Genomic DNA, 17,293 nt, shown 5'->3' with positions numbered 1-17,293 from the left:
TCATTGGTTTGCAGTTGAGCGCACATGACATTTCAAGACTATTAACATTAAAGATGTAAGCAAACATCAGAGTCCAAGGATGAACTCAACTAATATGGAATTCTTTAGCAAGAGAACAAATCACATTCAAGTAACGACAACTGTCTTTACTCTGCTCTAACCCAACTGCAACCACATTCGACTCTGTCAGGAAGACCAAAGCAGCAGGCTGCCTCTAAAAATCCCAGAGTAAGGAGATCTGCATACGCGCCACATACAGATGTACGCACTTTACTTTTATATATAACTTCTATACTAACAAGGATACATGAGTCTTTGAATGATTTTTTGCTGCAGAGAGCACCCTAAACTTCTAAACATTATGAGAACCTAGGGCTTTTAAAAATGGATTGCTTTAGGGAGAAGATAAACTGTCCTAGAAATCCATCCCTCATTGTATCATATTATGACAGAACAGATGAAATACCCATATTTAAGCGTGAGGAATCCAGGCAGAGCAATTAAGGAGAAGGGAGTTTTAGCCTCCATCTCCTGCCAATGGTGTAACACAGCATTTGTTTGCCAATTTCCAAGGACATGCTGTAACAATGGTATGCCTGGGCCCTTTCTGAGATGGACTAAATGTTGTTGAGGATGAGATTCTCTTTTTCTCTACTTAAAAGGCTCATTAATGTAACCTGAAGGCTACTTAGAGATATCTCTTACACTGTGAAATTGATAAATATTTTTGAAATCTAGTTTTTGTTGATCCAACATGGACCTACATTTCTAAAGAAGAGTAAAGAATATTGTATCCTTCTCACAAAGCATAAGATTTCATCCTTTCAGCCCTTTATTAAGATCACTATCTTGAATTTAACAGCTCTCGTGTACTAGATGGTACCTACGTCTACTTTGAAACCATCTCTAACCAGTATTTCTAGTTGCTAACATTCCAGAAAGTAATCAGGCATTTCTGTATGATGCACGTATGTTGGACAGATTGTTTCCATACACAAAGCAAACAGTTATTGAATCCTTCTGCTTTTATTTTATCAGCAGTAACAATTTTATCAATGTGTCTGTCGTATGTTATCTCCTGTACCACTACTGGGCTTCTTCTCGTATAATATTTAATACCTACCCTGGAACATTTTTCTATGAATTCTTTAGCTGTCCTTACCAACTTTCTATATTTAATAACTTTTAGTTTGTACTTATCACTATTTTCCCCCCTTCCATTTGTCATCAGTGATCCCCCTGTGTCCCGCTCATCATTACAAAATCAGGTTGGTGTCTTTCTTCTTCCTTGCTGAATCATGACTGAACACTTCCAAAAGCAATTCCAATCTTTTCACACTTCTCCATATTTTTTCTCCTAATCAATTCTACTTTTAGTTTTCTCTTGTCAAAGAAACCTTACTGAAGAAAAATCATATACGAAGATTTAGAGGAAAATGCAGGTAGCTTTGAGGACTGGATTCAAAGCACTGTTCTTAGCTTGAACTCACGACTGAATTCAGTATAGTTGAGAATCACTGAGTAGAAGAGCAAGTAATAGCCACTAAAGCCATCTGGACAGGCATGATTTTACACTTTAAAATATGCTGCCAAGAATCCTAGGGAATTGTTCTTGCTCTAGAAGGATTCTTCCTCTCAACAGAAAAAAAATAAATTCCCAAACAGCTTTCTCTTTCTGCCAATCTCCCTACTCCATGAAATGCCATACTGCACATATTAAAAATAATAAAAAAGAAACGTTGTACTAAAGAAGCTCAATAGCTGTCATCATGCCTATGGCTATTTGATGATTTATCAGTTCAATTATTTTAAAGTTGCTGCTTACATTTGTGAAGAAAAACCTTACGGATATACTATGTGTCTGTTGTAGCCATAACCATTATCAGGCTGCAGTCATAGAATTCTACAAAATAAACTCTTTCTATGCTTTTTCATAGACAAACATGCATTTTCTTTGCACTATACATGTTGACAACATAGTTCCAAAATCAGGAACTACAGCAGGTTTTTTCTAATTCTATGACAGATCTAGAATAATACATTTAAAATAAACAGAAAGAAAACACTGAAAAAAGAAAGCCCACTGCTAGAATACAGTCTAGCTGTTCTCTTAATGTTTTCACTGTTCTCACAATTTTGGAAGATGTATCTCTTCAAATGAAACTGTACTTTACTAGTTCCTTTCAAACTCCTCCATGTACCACTATCAGCACCAAGCTTTAAAAAATCATGTAGTACCTTAAAGCCTAATTGGAGGAATATCTGTGATTCTACTTAACGCAGTACTACACAGCAATTACCAAGGAAGGCAAGTAGAAGACAGCATCACAAAATCAGATCACCTACATCTTCAGGCATTTTACATATTCATATTTCCCAACACCAAACTCTCCATTTAAAATTCATTCTCTAACTCAGCTGGTAAGTACAGGCTCAGCTTCTGAGATGATCATTATCTCCATGAATAACTGAGCTTTATTTGAGCTGCTGGAAGGCTGTCTAGTGATTAGCATCACTTAATGGTAGTGTCAACTCACTGTAAATAAGGTGCAGTAAGTGTAACAAATTAGGTATATACTAGAAAAAAAGAATTGTCTTCTTATGAAAAAGGGGGAGAGATGTTGTCTTCACTGGGGATGGAAAGCTGTGAGATCCCATCCAAAGAAAAACTGTCAAGTAGGTATTGCCTTAGTTCTCTGTGTCTGTATTGGAGTGAGCTGAACAAATTTCTATGTCTCCATTGACTGTAACGTAAGTTTCAACATGCACCTCATATGTAGATGCTGACATTTAAGCTGTCTCAGTCTATATGCTTGTCCCACTATGTCTCAGTTTTTCATTATGAAAGCATATCAATAGTGCGGTATCAGTCATTCTTTAATGAAGGCTACCTTGTTAACTATGGGAGATCCTGATACTGAAAACTGAGGAGCAGGTTCAGATCGTAAAGGACAAGGCTGCAATACATTTCAGAGAAATATTAATTTATTGAATGAGCATCATGATCAGCAAGAAATCCAGAACAAACACACACAGGATAGTTTCACTGTACTAGTCCTATGTCTTCATCAGTTTTAAACTCAGTACTTTAAAATACCTCAGGAAGTTGGATGTTAGTGACTTGAAGATGCGTACACCAAGTCAAGCAAGAGACATCTGCTATGCCCCCATGTGTTTCACTCATCCCTCAGTGTGGGTCCGAAGGGCATGGGAGTCTCACAGGACTCATATCATATCCTTCCAAGCTCATGTGATAAGCCAGCTACCCTCAGACATGTCAAATGCAACTGTAGGCCTGTGTGTAGGTGACTGAAATGAGCAGATGCCAAAAAACTATTAAAGTGTTACAGTGTGGAAAGAATGGGATGGCTGAAAAACAATATTAGAATATTCAAATGCTATCAGAAAAATAAAAGGCATGCTCTGTCATGGAAAATGGCCTAAAGCTGTGGTTACTCAACATAAAAACGGTATAGCAAAAATTACGGTAATTGAGAAATGGTTGACAGGAAGATTCTGGCTCACTGACAGGCATGATGCTCACACTCAGTCTTTGCTAAATCTGCTTCTAATCTTCTCAATATCTGAGACGATTCAGACACTATTTTTAGAGGCAAGGGGACAGAGAGAGTGTTAAGGGATGACTCACTCCTACCCTCATCATATTTGGTGAATCTATTTGTTTTATTAGAGCTGATCCTGATATATTGAGTATAACACAAGAGTTAGGCCTAGAATCAGTATATTAAGGAAAAAAAAAACCACTAATTGCTGTTTATCTGAATAAATGCACTACAAATGGCTACTGTCAGACCTTGGATAATGATGCTAACACATACAGAAAAGCTACTCCAGGCATTTTTTCAGATTTCTACAGTGTGTTGATATTAATTTTCCTCTTTATGCAAGACATATGCAACTGAAATAAAATTTCTAGGGAAGGCTGAGTTTGAAAGTGTAGCGAGTTAGCAACATTTTAAAACCATTATTCTTAAAACAATTTCCTGCAGAATACAAAACGTAAACAGATTGCAAAATAGTATGCTGCAATATAAAGACTTTATAGGTATCATTTGAGGCAGTCCTGAATAATTTATTAATTGCCATAGTCAAAGTGGGAATGCTGAAATCAAGGTACCCAGTGTCTGATGAAAACTAACTCCTCCTATGTTCCCAGTGCTTTTAAGGCTCTTACTCCTCTGAATAGCATACGTGTGCCTGAGCATGTGTAATACTAACATGTATTAGTTAATGTTGTAATTTATCTGTTTTCAACAGACAGAGCAAGAATTCAGCAGAAGGACAGATAACAACGAACAACAAGCATCTTTATTGCTACAAGATCTTTCCAGGCTGTACTCTTCCTTTCTGGTATCAGGTGAGCAGCATTACCCACCTTCAAGGACTACAGGATTAATGAGTAACTTGACCATAACGACACTAAACTGTTATTACTCATGCACTGTTACAATCTGATGAAGTCACTGAGCTGACCCTCTGTTCTGACACCATTCTCCTACTAGGCTGTTTCCAAAAAATGTACAGGACTCTTGCATGGAGGAAAAAAGTAACAACCCAGTGAAAGACGGAGAAAAGAGCTGCTCTTAGACATCGAACTACTTGGTTACCATCAGACAAAATAGCAAAATGTCCTGAGAAACATTTAAGCGGTGTGGTCACACCTCTGTTATGCAAAGGCTCTGAAGACCACAGAAGCAGCAAAGCTGACACTGGCCAGGGACGTCAGCATCCTTACCATTTCTGGCAACAGAATATTAGATGTTTAAGCTGAGATTCATCCCATTTAACCTTTTATACCTTCTTGATCCATCTACATTCGGAGTGTTGTTACCCGAGGTTTCTCACTCTGTCAGTGAAGAGAGGCTCACCCAGCAGGCCGTTCAGGCCATCCTGCCATAAAGGTGACTTTCATCACCAACTGCTAGGCTCCTGACTCAGGCACCCCAGTAAGATTTGGTAAGTGGGATGAACCCCCAACCTTAGATCCAAAGGGTCTATGAACTTTGATCCACTGCATCCCATGCCACAAGACATCCTTCAATAACCAAATGATGTTTAGAATAGAAAAAGAAAAGCCACCAAAACTGTAGTCATTACAAAAATTTCCATAATTTCCAAACATCAGGAGACTGCTCTCTGATTACTGTAACATTACCAGAGTGCTCATTTTTATGTGAAAATGTTTACAAGAAGAATAAAGTAGGAAGAGATTCTTTCAAGTGGATACCCATTAACATAAAAATAATAGCTCATAATCCAGACCTTCCTGGACTAGTTAAAAAACATGAAAAACATAAGCTATCTAAGATTTTTCTGGCACTCGCTAGATCACAAAAATTGGAAAGTTTTCTAGGGAGTTGACCTTGAGGAGGTGACACAATATGAGAATATTGGAAAGGATAGTATTCAGAGTTTGAGTAATAAATTAGGTCATAGGAGACCAGTGAAAAGCAAGAGACTCAAATCCTGGAGTTCCGAAGGAGGAAAGGAGCAGAGTCAGTTCTAATGAGTAGGAAGGATAAAGGTTACTCTGCAGAGAACGTACAGCTGGAAATTCATTAAAACACACACAACTTCAACACTTCTCATTGTGGTTCTTTTAACAACACATAATAGCTGTATAAATTGTTGCGCAAGCTGTGTAAACCTAAAATGCAGTCAGCACTCTGACTGGCCATATCCAGTTGCAAGCAATTAAACCGTGCACCCAACTCCCCTGAGCTGCGTACAACCCCATTGACAAGCTTCACACTGCAGTGCTGTACCTGACCCTGTACGCTGAAATGTTTGCAAGTACAAAAAATACTTTTGCACCCATTGTCGCAATAGGCATTCTTGTACCTATGTAACTTCCGATTAGATTGAAAAAAGGTGTCCTAGCACCTACATATATAGCATCTAACATAACAGGCTGAAATTAATATAATCAAACAATAAGTAAGAGAGACATGATGGACACATACTAACTGCAGGAAGATAGTATTACAGCTTATGTTATGAAGCTGGTCTCCTCTGGTTCCCCATACCAGTGGTCTCCAAAGCAGGGTGTGCTCACCCCAGGCAGTCTGCAGGACAACCTACTGGGATGCTGAAAAGAAATATGTACCATTTTGTACCATTAATAAATAAAATAAATTTTGAAAATGGAGTTTACTTCATCTTTATCTCATCCATTTTTAATTTTTATTTTGTATATGTTTTATAATGTACATATATATGATATATACAATAGTACATGTATATAATTTATAAACAAATAAATATACATATATTGGGGGTGCATGCTCAAAAAACTTTTACTGATAGGGATGTGCGATCAAAAAAGTTTGGAGACCGCTGCCCTATACAATCTATGGACAGAGGCAGTCCCTCTCAGGGAGAAGTAAGAGAACTTGTGTTCCTAAATTATGACATGAAAAGTTGCTGAAAGTTCTCCTAAACTTGAAGTACCTGAATAATATCAAATATAAAAAATTTGACTTCATAGCTCAGCTTGTCATCTTTAAATTAAACTAAAAATACAATTAACATGACAAAACAACGAAGTATTTGGCTGAATAAAATACACATGAGAAATACTGTCTGTGACTGGGTTTCTTAAAACTCAACCCCTTTCCTGTGCAAGCAGCAAATACCCAATTTTCCTTCTATTCATTGACTGGCATCCCTCGAGAATTTGTAAGAGGTTTGTAAAAAAAGTTTACAATTCCCATGGACTTCAACTTGATTCACATTAGTAAATCCCTGGTTGAAAGTTCACAGTTCCCTCTTAACAGTTCAGATTCTTTATGGATAGATAGAAAACTCAAAGAATTTAAATGTGTGCATAATGAAGATACAGTTCATGTTCCAAAAGAAAGATCCAGAAATCTCTGTGCCCCTATGCTACAAAACAGGCCTCTCAATTACAGTGATACTCAAATCTAAGAACTAATTATAGGTGGAATGGACAGGTGAAAGTTAGACAGGCTACACTATGCAGAAACAGAGGAATTATCTGGAGTAGAATGAAAAAAAAACAGAATAGACAGTGGAGAGGCTGAACAGAGAAAGACTGCAATTAGTAGAGCAGTGATAGCTGCTTCCTTCTTTCTGATTGTGTTATGATCAAAAGGATGCATTACATACAAACCCGTTTGCTAAGAAATCTATCCATGATAAATTCCATATTTTAACCAGTAAAGAAATTTGTCAGACTCTTCTGTGCTTGCATAATTCAAAGGCAAATTTCTTCCTTTTTAAGCCAAAGTTGGCATATACTTCATCTTCAGTGAGGTACGTGCAAAGACATTTGGTTTAGCAATAACAAAATTATAGCTGTACAAGGTAGTGTGTTTATTTGAATATGCAACAATGTAATCATTCAAATAAATGCACTCTTAGTTCTCTTTTTACAGTACTTCAAGTCAGATGTACATAAACTAATCCCTATAAATTAAAACCATATACAGTAAAATAAAGCATTATGCATTTTAACTTTGTGTCCTGTTTTGCTTTAACTTTGAGGGAAACATACTCCATATGTTTTTGAATGGCTGCAGGTGTGGATTTTGTACCGTTTCCATTTGTGGTTTTTCCTATGACTGCACATCCAAAAAACTGTGTTCTCTATAATACACAGTTTGGTGAGTGCTTTGAGAGCAGATGGACTTTTGCTTCACAGTGATGGTCTGAAGTCCTTAAGGTGAGCAAGGGAGTGGAAATGAGTTGCTAACAGGCTTGTCTAAGTTCAACCTCATTAAAATCATCTGGCTGAACAATGTACTTTCTTTAAATTAGCATCTGGTCTCTGTTACAATCAGAGGGAAAGATGTCAAAGTTGAATAATTATTTTAAGATTATGAAGAAAGAGCTCACAGATGCTATAAGCTGTATGGTAGAAACCAGAACTATTTGTTGATGACAAGTACTGATAAATACTTGGGAGAAAGAAAACATTCCTTCTGAACAGATGTGGATATCACAACAACAAAATCCTTAAGATATAATTTTTCTTTGTAACTTGGGTATAGGTGGCCAATAATTGAAAACGCATTAAAACCCTGAGCACTGCTCAGACTACAAGAGTGATACATTTACATTACAGGTAGAATTTTAGTCCACTTGTGGTTCAGATTAGGAAAGCCTACACTACACTACCTAGATTGTAAGCAAATGAATTCATTCTCCTGTCTGCTCAAATTTACTTTATAGAACAAAGGGAAATTGGAAAAAAGGAATATCTGTTCGATTGATGCTCATGATAAGTGGTTCCTCCCACATTGTTTTACATTGACTCTTCAGGCTGGGAAATACCTTTTTCCTAGTATCTTCTATAAGGCAGAGGATATAAACAATTCATAAAATAGTTCCACCGTTATTCGTCCTTCTTTCTATTTTAGCCACTCAGTCCAGTGTCTGAGGAAAAATACTTGGCCTTCATTTTGTTACAGCTGTTACAATGCTGCTGCATGAATAAATATTTCAAGCATGGTCATCATTTATACAGATTAAACTTCGAATTATCAGCTAAAGCAGTGAATAAACTCTAACGTCCTGATCCTTTTCTTTTTTTTTTTCTGAGAGAGACACTCTGACAGACTGACCAACTTCCTTGACTACTGTTGCAGAAAGTTTAAAAAGTTAATCTTTTAACCAAGCTGTCCGAGAATTCTGAAATTTTCAAGTGTTTGCCAGTGTCTGTTAAAAGAAAAAATATTTCATCTGGCAGCAAAAAGAGCATAAAACAATAAAGCCTGACAGAGCAGAAATTATAATTACTGCACGAACAGTAGAAACAAAACTTTTACCAAATAAGGCTACAAGGTACTACTATAGAGACAGTAAAAGGACTAAACTGATAATACTGGGGGAATAGCAAGGTTCTTACATCATAACTACTAAAGAATGATACTATGGCAAGTTCAAGTGCAAAACCTAAGGATATTTCAAAGTCACACTTCACTCTTATCCACAGAGAATACACTATTAAGAACAGACTATGAATTATCATACGCTGTTCTTGAGCTAAGCAGTTATTCCAGAAATAAGCTCCTCATCTGTTAGGATGTCTAATGGAACATAATCAAGTTGAAAACCAAAGCATTAAAAAAAAAAAAAAAAAAATTCTCATCAGTTATGTTACCAAAAGGAATTAAAAAATCTCTGCATGACATTTGTTATCAACTATTTTAAATCCTCCATTTGAGAAGCTACACGTACATCTGCTAAGTCTCAGCTGAAGCCATAGGAATAGTGTTTTGCTGGGGCAGAAATTACATAGATCAGACATGATGAGTCATCTACCCAGGCTGACACCTGGGTAGACACCATTCACCAAGTAGTAAACACCGCTTCATAATAGAGAAGAAAGCATCTCTTCTAACATGTTGCCATTCTAGCAACTCTTACTAAACCCAGTACAACAAAACAAAGAATAAAATATAATGGGTAGAAAACTGAACAGCGTACACTACAGAAGAGTCTGTAAATTCTCACAAATCTACACAAATACTTCTACAAGCTGTTGGTCTTTTATATGCCTTTATATGTCACCAAATTTGCCTTCCAATATTATTTACAATAAATGCCTTTTCATACCAAACAATATTGATAAATCTTCCTCAAATGTCATAGTCTTACAGTACCTCTTAAATGTAGTAGGATACGTGTATTATGTATCACATGGAGCAAAGAAACAACAACTTTATTACATAGCAAATGGCAGCAAGAAAACGGCATTCATTGCTCTTGGATTTCCTGTCATACACAAAATAAAAATGTGCTGGCTTGCTTACAGGTCATTGCCATTTTTAACCAACACAATTCTTTTATAAGACCAGAAGTGCTTGAAGAAAAAAGCAATGTTAACTTCTACATCATTGATAGAAATTAATGATCATGTATGTCTGAATAAAATTCAGAAATTCTATCAACTTTTTGTAAAATTACTGCTTTACATTTTCACAGTTCTAAATAATTATGCTCTCTAGACTCTTTCCTAGATAGGAAATTCTATTAGAATAATAATTACATCGTGAGTCTTTTTACTAAATTCCCTTTGAATAACTTATTGTTTTAAAATACATTGGTCAAATATTCTTTCATTACTTTCAACAGAAGACCAAATAAAATTTGACCAAAATGTTTATGCTGCTTCTTGGAAGTTTCTGTCTATACATAATGGGAAACTTCTGGATAACCTCAATTATCCAAAAACATTTGTACAGAGTCAACACGGTAAAACAGGAAAATTTTTTGATACAAAATTCCAATAGGGAAAGTGCCAAAATTCAATAAGCAATATAATTTGAGCATTATTGCAACAGGGTACAGGATATGCAGTTCACTGTGATCCATGCTGAAAGTTTTAAAATTTATGATTAAATAAATGTATCTGGTCCTTCAAAATATGAAAGTCCTTCAAAATATGAAGGACCAGATACATTTTCACTTCGGACACCATAACACCACATTACCGTCCGGCGGATCTTTATTAACATGTTAATATAGGACCAGAGGCAAATAGACCTTTTATAGATGAGAAGAAAGGAGGATGGATAAACATCTCATTCTCTTCTAGTGTCACAAGGAAGAATGGCTCACATGGACTGCAGGCCACAACACACACATCTGACATCACAACAATTCCCTACAAAGACCAGTGAACCTGAAGGAGAAACACTTTAACTTTCACTCAAATTCAATGAAACAAGAAACAAAGTGTTCCTAAAAATTTGCCCTTCTGCCAAGGGAAAGCACACCACAAAATAACCCCTCATCCCCAAGAACAGCCTAAGTAAACTATGGTTGTGCACAGCAAAGCCAGGAGGAAGGACAGCTGTGCAGGCTATATGAAAAGAGATCAGAAGAAAAGGGAGGGGAATGTTAAAAGAAAAGATACCGATGAGCATTAAAGAGTGACATAAAGGGGAGTAGTAGAGCAGGAATTCTATCACCACCTCTGCCACAACCGTCTTTCTTGGGAAAAAATTCTTAAACTCTCTTTGGCCTCCATCTGCAGAATGCTGCTATTCCTTGTTTGACGCAGATAATGCCAAGTGCGCAGTCACAAAATTTCTACAGAAAGATATGCACTTCCACTGAATAGCATGCAACTCTTTTTAACTTCTCATTTATAATAGTTTGAACGAACCGCTTTAAATGAGACGCACGGCTGCAAATGAACAGTGAATATAAACCTAAATATTAAATGACTGCTTCCTTTACTAAGTTCTGCCATTCCTGTGCAATGAATGAGGCAGGGATCCTGTGGAAAAAAATAGAATGTAAATCTATAATTAAATACATATGCACAATAGGGAAAAAATTAAAGAGCATGAAGAACATTAATTTGGGCATTTCCTAATTCCTTACTTCTTCATTTTACAGTTACAAATTAGTTGCTGTCCTCCCACTCCTTACAGAAAGAAAATTCATTTCAAAAATAGATATTTTGGAATGTGGAATAATTTAGAGGAGAAACAGGATACATCATTGAGTAACTTCAACAGTGGATGAGACAGAAACCTCATATGTTATTCTATACGCATCCTTTCCTATGCACATATATCGACCCCTGTTTTACAAGCCTCGGTAGATATATCAGGACTGAAATACCATACAAACTGCATATGCATCAATCCAATAGAATAATAAGAATCATCAATTCAGCAGAAGCTTCCACTCAGACTAAATGCTTTCATTCTCCAAGCCAATGAAATATTTGAGGTTGCTTAGTTTAACTGTGCAACATATCCCATTCACAAAATGAAACTACAAAAAACCCCAAAGTTTCACTAAAGCAGACTGGCAATCAAGGAGATGCTTCCTTTTAAATACCAAGCTTTCATCACCTTCAATTGAAATGCTAGAGCTCTTCATAAGAACAGCCAAAATCTCAGCTACCTGAAAAGCTACATTTCCCCCAATCTGTTTCTTGTTGTGTTTTTTTGTTTTTAATGGCTTATCCATATCTAGTAACTTTTTCAGGAAACAGGATTTGTTCCTTGCCTGGACCCACTGGTACCAAGTTTCAGCTGAAATGACAAAGTGAGCGAATTTTAAGAATCTGAAATAACCCATGGAAAAACTTGAGTAGCTTTAGTACAGGCACTGCAACTTATATCTCTTTGAAAATAAAAAGTGTTTACAAAGTTCAGCACAAAGTTTAAAACATATACACAGAATTTTATGCTAGTTCATTATTAGAAAGAATGGATTATTAAGAACAAAACAAAGTGACAGCTAACTGCAATCTGTCATCAGAGAATCTAAATTCAATCTTGTGTACTAGAATGCTGCTCCTGCTACAGAAATACATTTAGATCTAACAACCTAAAGCAGTTTCCTATTTTCCCCACTCATAGCAGGTATCTATTATTAGTAATAGGGGTTAGTTTGCCAAATAGGGCATGTGAATTTATCTTTTCTGGCTTTAGGAAGAACAAATACTTTAAAAAAAACATAGTGAAGAAGTGCTGTTCACTGTTTTAGATATGTATTTTCTGACACGACATTCTGTTTCATGGTTGCACTTTTAAAATGTCAAATGATAAGGGTAAGAATTTCCATGCATTTTGGATAAACAGTAAGTAAACAAGTTTAGAACAGGGACTTAAAGGCAAAAAGCACAAGCAAAACATAATACAGATGTTAAAAATATAACAAAAATAAATGATCTCAGAAGACCCAAATTACTTCTGCTTTATGCATCAGGAGACATTTCTATCAGGACAAGCCTAAGCTAATGAGAGGCTCTAGTTAAAGAACAGATATAAAAATTATTTCAGTACTATATGTTTTAAACCCTGATTCAAAAGCTTCTTAAAATCTGCGATCAGTGAAAGAACTCAATCTACAGGTGTAGGATCTCTCCTCTCTGGCTATTAAGAAGTTAAGTTCACTCAGCATTTTTATTTTTAACTGGAGAGCCTTGAAGTCACAGTTTAGACTTCTTTCTTATTGCGCTTCTGTAAAAATGACGATACTTAGAGAGGTGGTGAATCTTTTGGTCTTTTAAAGGTAATAGGGAAGATAGATAGCTACAGGCAGGTTAAAAATCCCTATACGTGTGTAGCAACTTGTTTTTATACATTTTTAAACATAACGCTCCCCTATCTTTCCATCAAATACTATTATGAGCTGCTTTTGTTGAATATTTCTAGCAGCCTATTGTACACAGTGCATCATGAGCTGCATGGCCTGAGGCCAGGAAGGAAGGTGTGGAACACGTCTTCACAGGTCGATTTCCACTCTCCAAGTTTTCAAGTATTTGAGAGAAGGTCATGTTACAGCACAGATTTACATAGCAGACAAATTACATGACTGCCCGTTCTCAGCATTTCATAATTTCAATAAAAAATTAGGTCAAATGAAAGGGGGGGAGAATAACCCTATCCTTTCACAGTAGTCAGAAAATTAAACATAAAGCTTCCTTAGCTGTGGTTCTTGCCAAAACATTGGTAAAAATCTGCACTGACAGTAAACACAAGTTTAAAGTGTTTGATTTACCATTCCTTCACAAAATCCTTTTCTTTCTTAATGCCTCAAAACAACCATAAACAAACGCAAACTGTGCTGTATTGCTCTTTTAAAACGTTTTTTATTATCATTAGTCCAAAACATATATATTTTTACAAACATGCATACTATCAAGGAATGTGTTATTAATTTCAATAGCTTTCACCCACAGTCCGATAGTCTAGTAGGAGTGTTAAGAGAGAGAACTGCTCTTTGTATTTTCTGTCCGGATGAAAAGAATAATAATTTGGAATAGCTTCCCTCCCCTCCCCCCCCCCCCCCCAAGGCTGAAATATAGTACACTTTAAAAAGGGCAGCATTGGCCAGCATGATATTATGTTATACTAGATGGAAACTAAAATTACAGTGTTTATATCTGGCATTCTTTGAGTACAAACTGGCAAAATAATTAATTTTAAAAGTTTTTTTAGAAAATGATACTATGATATTTCAGGATAACAACATAATACTTTCCAAGAGCAGTTAAGGATATCATAATGTGAAACAACAAATTCTAAAGTGTTTAGGTATGTATCCATATATCTGTATTTCTCTTAGCTTACAAGATTGATACTTGCACACAAATTCCTACCAACATCCTACAGTGTACAGTTAAAATATGCTAATCATTATCCTAGATAGCTTTCAGGATTTGTTTAAACACAGTCAAGCAATTGTAGGGTTTAGACTGGCATACTGCTGATACTCTTACTGAGCAAGCAGAAAGAATAAACACTAACAGAGAAATGACTAGCTTCAATAACTTCAATTGGACTTAACATTATTTCAGTTTCTAAAAATGACAAATATGAAATCTGATTTACTGTCAGCAGTAAGAAAAAGTTTTAAGCTGATGTATTTTTAAAAAGGACTGTAGTTTTAAGAAACTCCTGAACAATTTTTTGAAGACAGATTCACTGTGTTAGCTAGATTTTATGTGCATTTGATATCTATTCGACAAGCAAAAAGAGGAAACAGAACTTTTTGTGGAATCTGACATTTTCTCTATTTACCAACACAAACTCTGAGGGATGAATTTTACCAAAAGCTTCAGCTTAGCATGTTGTAGCCCTGCAGCTGAAAATTCAGATGCAAAATATGGGAGGTTTTTTTTTTCTATGACACAAAAGGAACTTTTGGGAACAGTTCCGAAGGATACCAGAAAGCTTGTCTAACACACAATGGTTCCTACTCAGCACAGCCCTCCAAACAAAGAGTAACAGATGCACAACTGGTATTAATAACAAAGCATCTCCTCCCTCTGTTAGTCAAGAGAGGACAGCTAAGGACAAATACAGTTTCAGGGTACTTACCTACTCGGAAGTTAGTGGCTGTCAGAGTGTCAGCAGCATGGCCGTTTTCACTAATGAGGGTGGTGGTATTTCCCTTCTCACAGTTGTTCTGACAGTTGCCTTTGGTACAAGTCACTTTACAGATGCTGGGTGTAAAGACCACCTTGATGCGACCAGTGTGATTTCCCACTGTCAGCGGAGGCAAAGAAAAAAAGAAAAATAAACAGATCACTTTGGTATCCATTGATTTCCTTCAAAAAGTTTCGGGGGGAAAAAAAAAGGCAGGGGGGAGAAAAAGGCGACAGGTCTACAGGAGGAGGGCAGTCTGCAGTGCTCTCTCTCATAGATCTCCAGTGGTGTCTCTGAAACAGGAGTAGGAAGCTTAGCAAACAGAACTCCGGGATCCGCTCCAAAACCACATTTAAAGTCAAGTCACTGGAGTGGGATTAGTAATCACAATGCTGCACTTTATTCACAGGCAGACAAAGAGCAATACCAAGGGCATGACAGCTTAAATAGCCAACCCTGACAGGCAGATGTAATGTAAAGAGGCTGGCTGTGCACCTAGGGGTGAATAAACTCTTGTGTCCTCCTGCATACTTTTCCTGTTTCTGCACTTATTAAGTCACTATTTGTAGCTCGACCCCTGGAAATGTTTTAGGCATGCGGCATGTCTGAAAACATCTGTCTCAAATCTCCTGGCACCCCAGCCCGAAGTGGTCAAGCCTTGTGACGCAGCTGCCTGGACCCATTTTTTCACAGTTCTTTGGCACTATTTTTTCCACAAGGATTTACATATTATAGACTGAGCTTTGCTGTCAGCCTTTCTTTAAGTAATAAATAAGTCAAAGAAAAGGGTGAGGAAGTATCAATGCTTGAAAATACTGACTCTGAGCTCAAAGACAAAAAATGACTAGATTCTCTTTTTTTATATACTTCCTTACAGTCATTTAAAAAACTTGAACGTAATGAAGACTGAGCAAACACTAATTTTAAACTAAGCTAATTAGAAGAACTTCTTGTTACAGAATTTGATTTAAAAACAGATGTATTTGATTCCTCATCTAACAGCTGAAGACAAAAAAGAGATTAAAACTACTCATTTGGAAAATTAGGGGAAAAGAACAGATTCAATTTGCAATTATTTAAAAAGAAAACAGTTTGTCCTGTGCACACTTACTAATAAATTCAGCAAGTTCTTGTAAATATATCACAGCATCTTTGTGGAAACTATTAATAAATACTTTTGTATCAAACCTAACAATTCCAAGAAATGACGCACAGAAAGAGAAGAATCTCCTTCTTCCTCATGTCATAGAAATAAAAAAGTTGCTGGATAGTTGTCTAACCTAGTTTATGAAATACCCTCTAGACATACATTTTTTTGAAAATCTCAAGAAAATGAAGAAAATCTTCCCACTTCAAAAGAATATAAAGCCTTCTTATTTCTGCCTCTTCATAAACAAATAAATTAAAACAACTGTGCCAACTGTTTCGTCTACAGTAAAGGCATTGCTCTATTTGAACAGCAGCTGTAATACAGATGCTCCCACCTTATTCTCCCCAAACAATAGTTAGAAAAAGCACAGCCCAGACAGAATAAAATATTTCAATTAAAGGCTAGTGTTGTGATTTTAGTCGATTTAGAAGACACCCTGGATTCTTGGATGCCAAACATTTCTTACAAATATTAATACACCTTTCCCAATGAATAGACATAAGTGGCTTGAGAACTCTGAGGCTAGAACTTCTAAGCTTTCATTTTGTTAAACAGAGCTTCACAAGCAATACTGCCATCTTTGTATTTTATTTGCATAGTTTTATATATATATATATCTTTTCCTAGAAAAGCCCAATCCATTTTATATTTTCAGATGTTTTACTAACATTTTTCCTTTAGGATGTGATCTAATTAAAAAAACATGGTTAGTTGAGTCACAAAAGTCAGTCCTGCCTGCACTGTAAAACCTAGTATTGGGGGATGCACACAAGTTTTCCAGCTTAACTGAAAAGAAAAAAAAAATTTGGCTTTGCCAGTATGGATGGAACTAAACCATTATTTAATTCTCCTTCATAGTATTCTGCGCTATGTTGTTGAGTCCTGAGCTGTAGCCAAACTTGGGCACAATGTTTAAAACAAAAAAAATCTTATTTTTAAAATAATTTTTATCACGTAGTTCAGATTTTACCAGAAAAATTCTGTAGCATTTTTTTTTTTGGTAGAAGAGACACTTTAGTATGAGACTGAATGGAGATTGAAAATTTGCCTCTCACCCCTTTTGGATGAGAAAATGTTAGCATGTAAGTTTGGGAGTAACAACATAGGAACAGCAGTTGAACAGTACCTTCAACAAAGGCCAGTATCTACAGAGGTAAAGAGAATCCATGAAAGAATATTTAAATGCAGCTTTTCAGGGAAGTAAGAAGTCTGAAAAAGAACATGATGTAAGCCTTAGCCTCTACAAATATTCAAATCATTA

General features: G+C 36.1%; 1 protein-coding gene across 3 annotated transcripts in view; it reads right to left on the bottom strand.

The window, feature by feature from the left end:
- The window catches only part of LTBP1 (latent transforming growth factor beta binding protein 1), a 137,775-nt gene extending 122,355 nt beyond the window's left edge, over window positions 1-15,420 (bottom strand). For 2 of the 3 annotated variants that reach the window (XM_075146695.1, XM_075146697.1), the window contains exon 1: window positions 14,835-15,195. In XM_075146695.1, the coding sequence (XP_075002796.1) occupies window positions 14,835-15,057 (223 nt within the window). In that variant the 5' untranslated portion in view covers window positions 15,058-15,195. Of the gene's footprint in view, window positions 1-14,834 lie in introns of all 3 variants that reach the window. The other variant, XM_075146696.1, reaches the window with a different exon arrangement.
- Window positions 15,421-17,293: the final 1,873 nt, after the last annotated feature.

This window comes from Calonectris borealis, chromosome 3, assembly GCF_964195595.1.
Source record: "Calonectris borealis chromosome 3, bCalBor7.hap1.2, whole genome shotgun sequence".
NCBI lineage: Eukaryota > Metazoa > Chordata > Aves > Procellariiformes > Procellariidae > Calonectris > Calonectris borealis.
The sequence above is the reverse complement of the archived record's forward strand: the minus strand, read 5'-3'. Positions and strand labels throughout refer to the sequence as shown.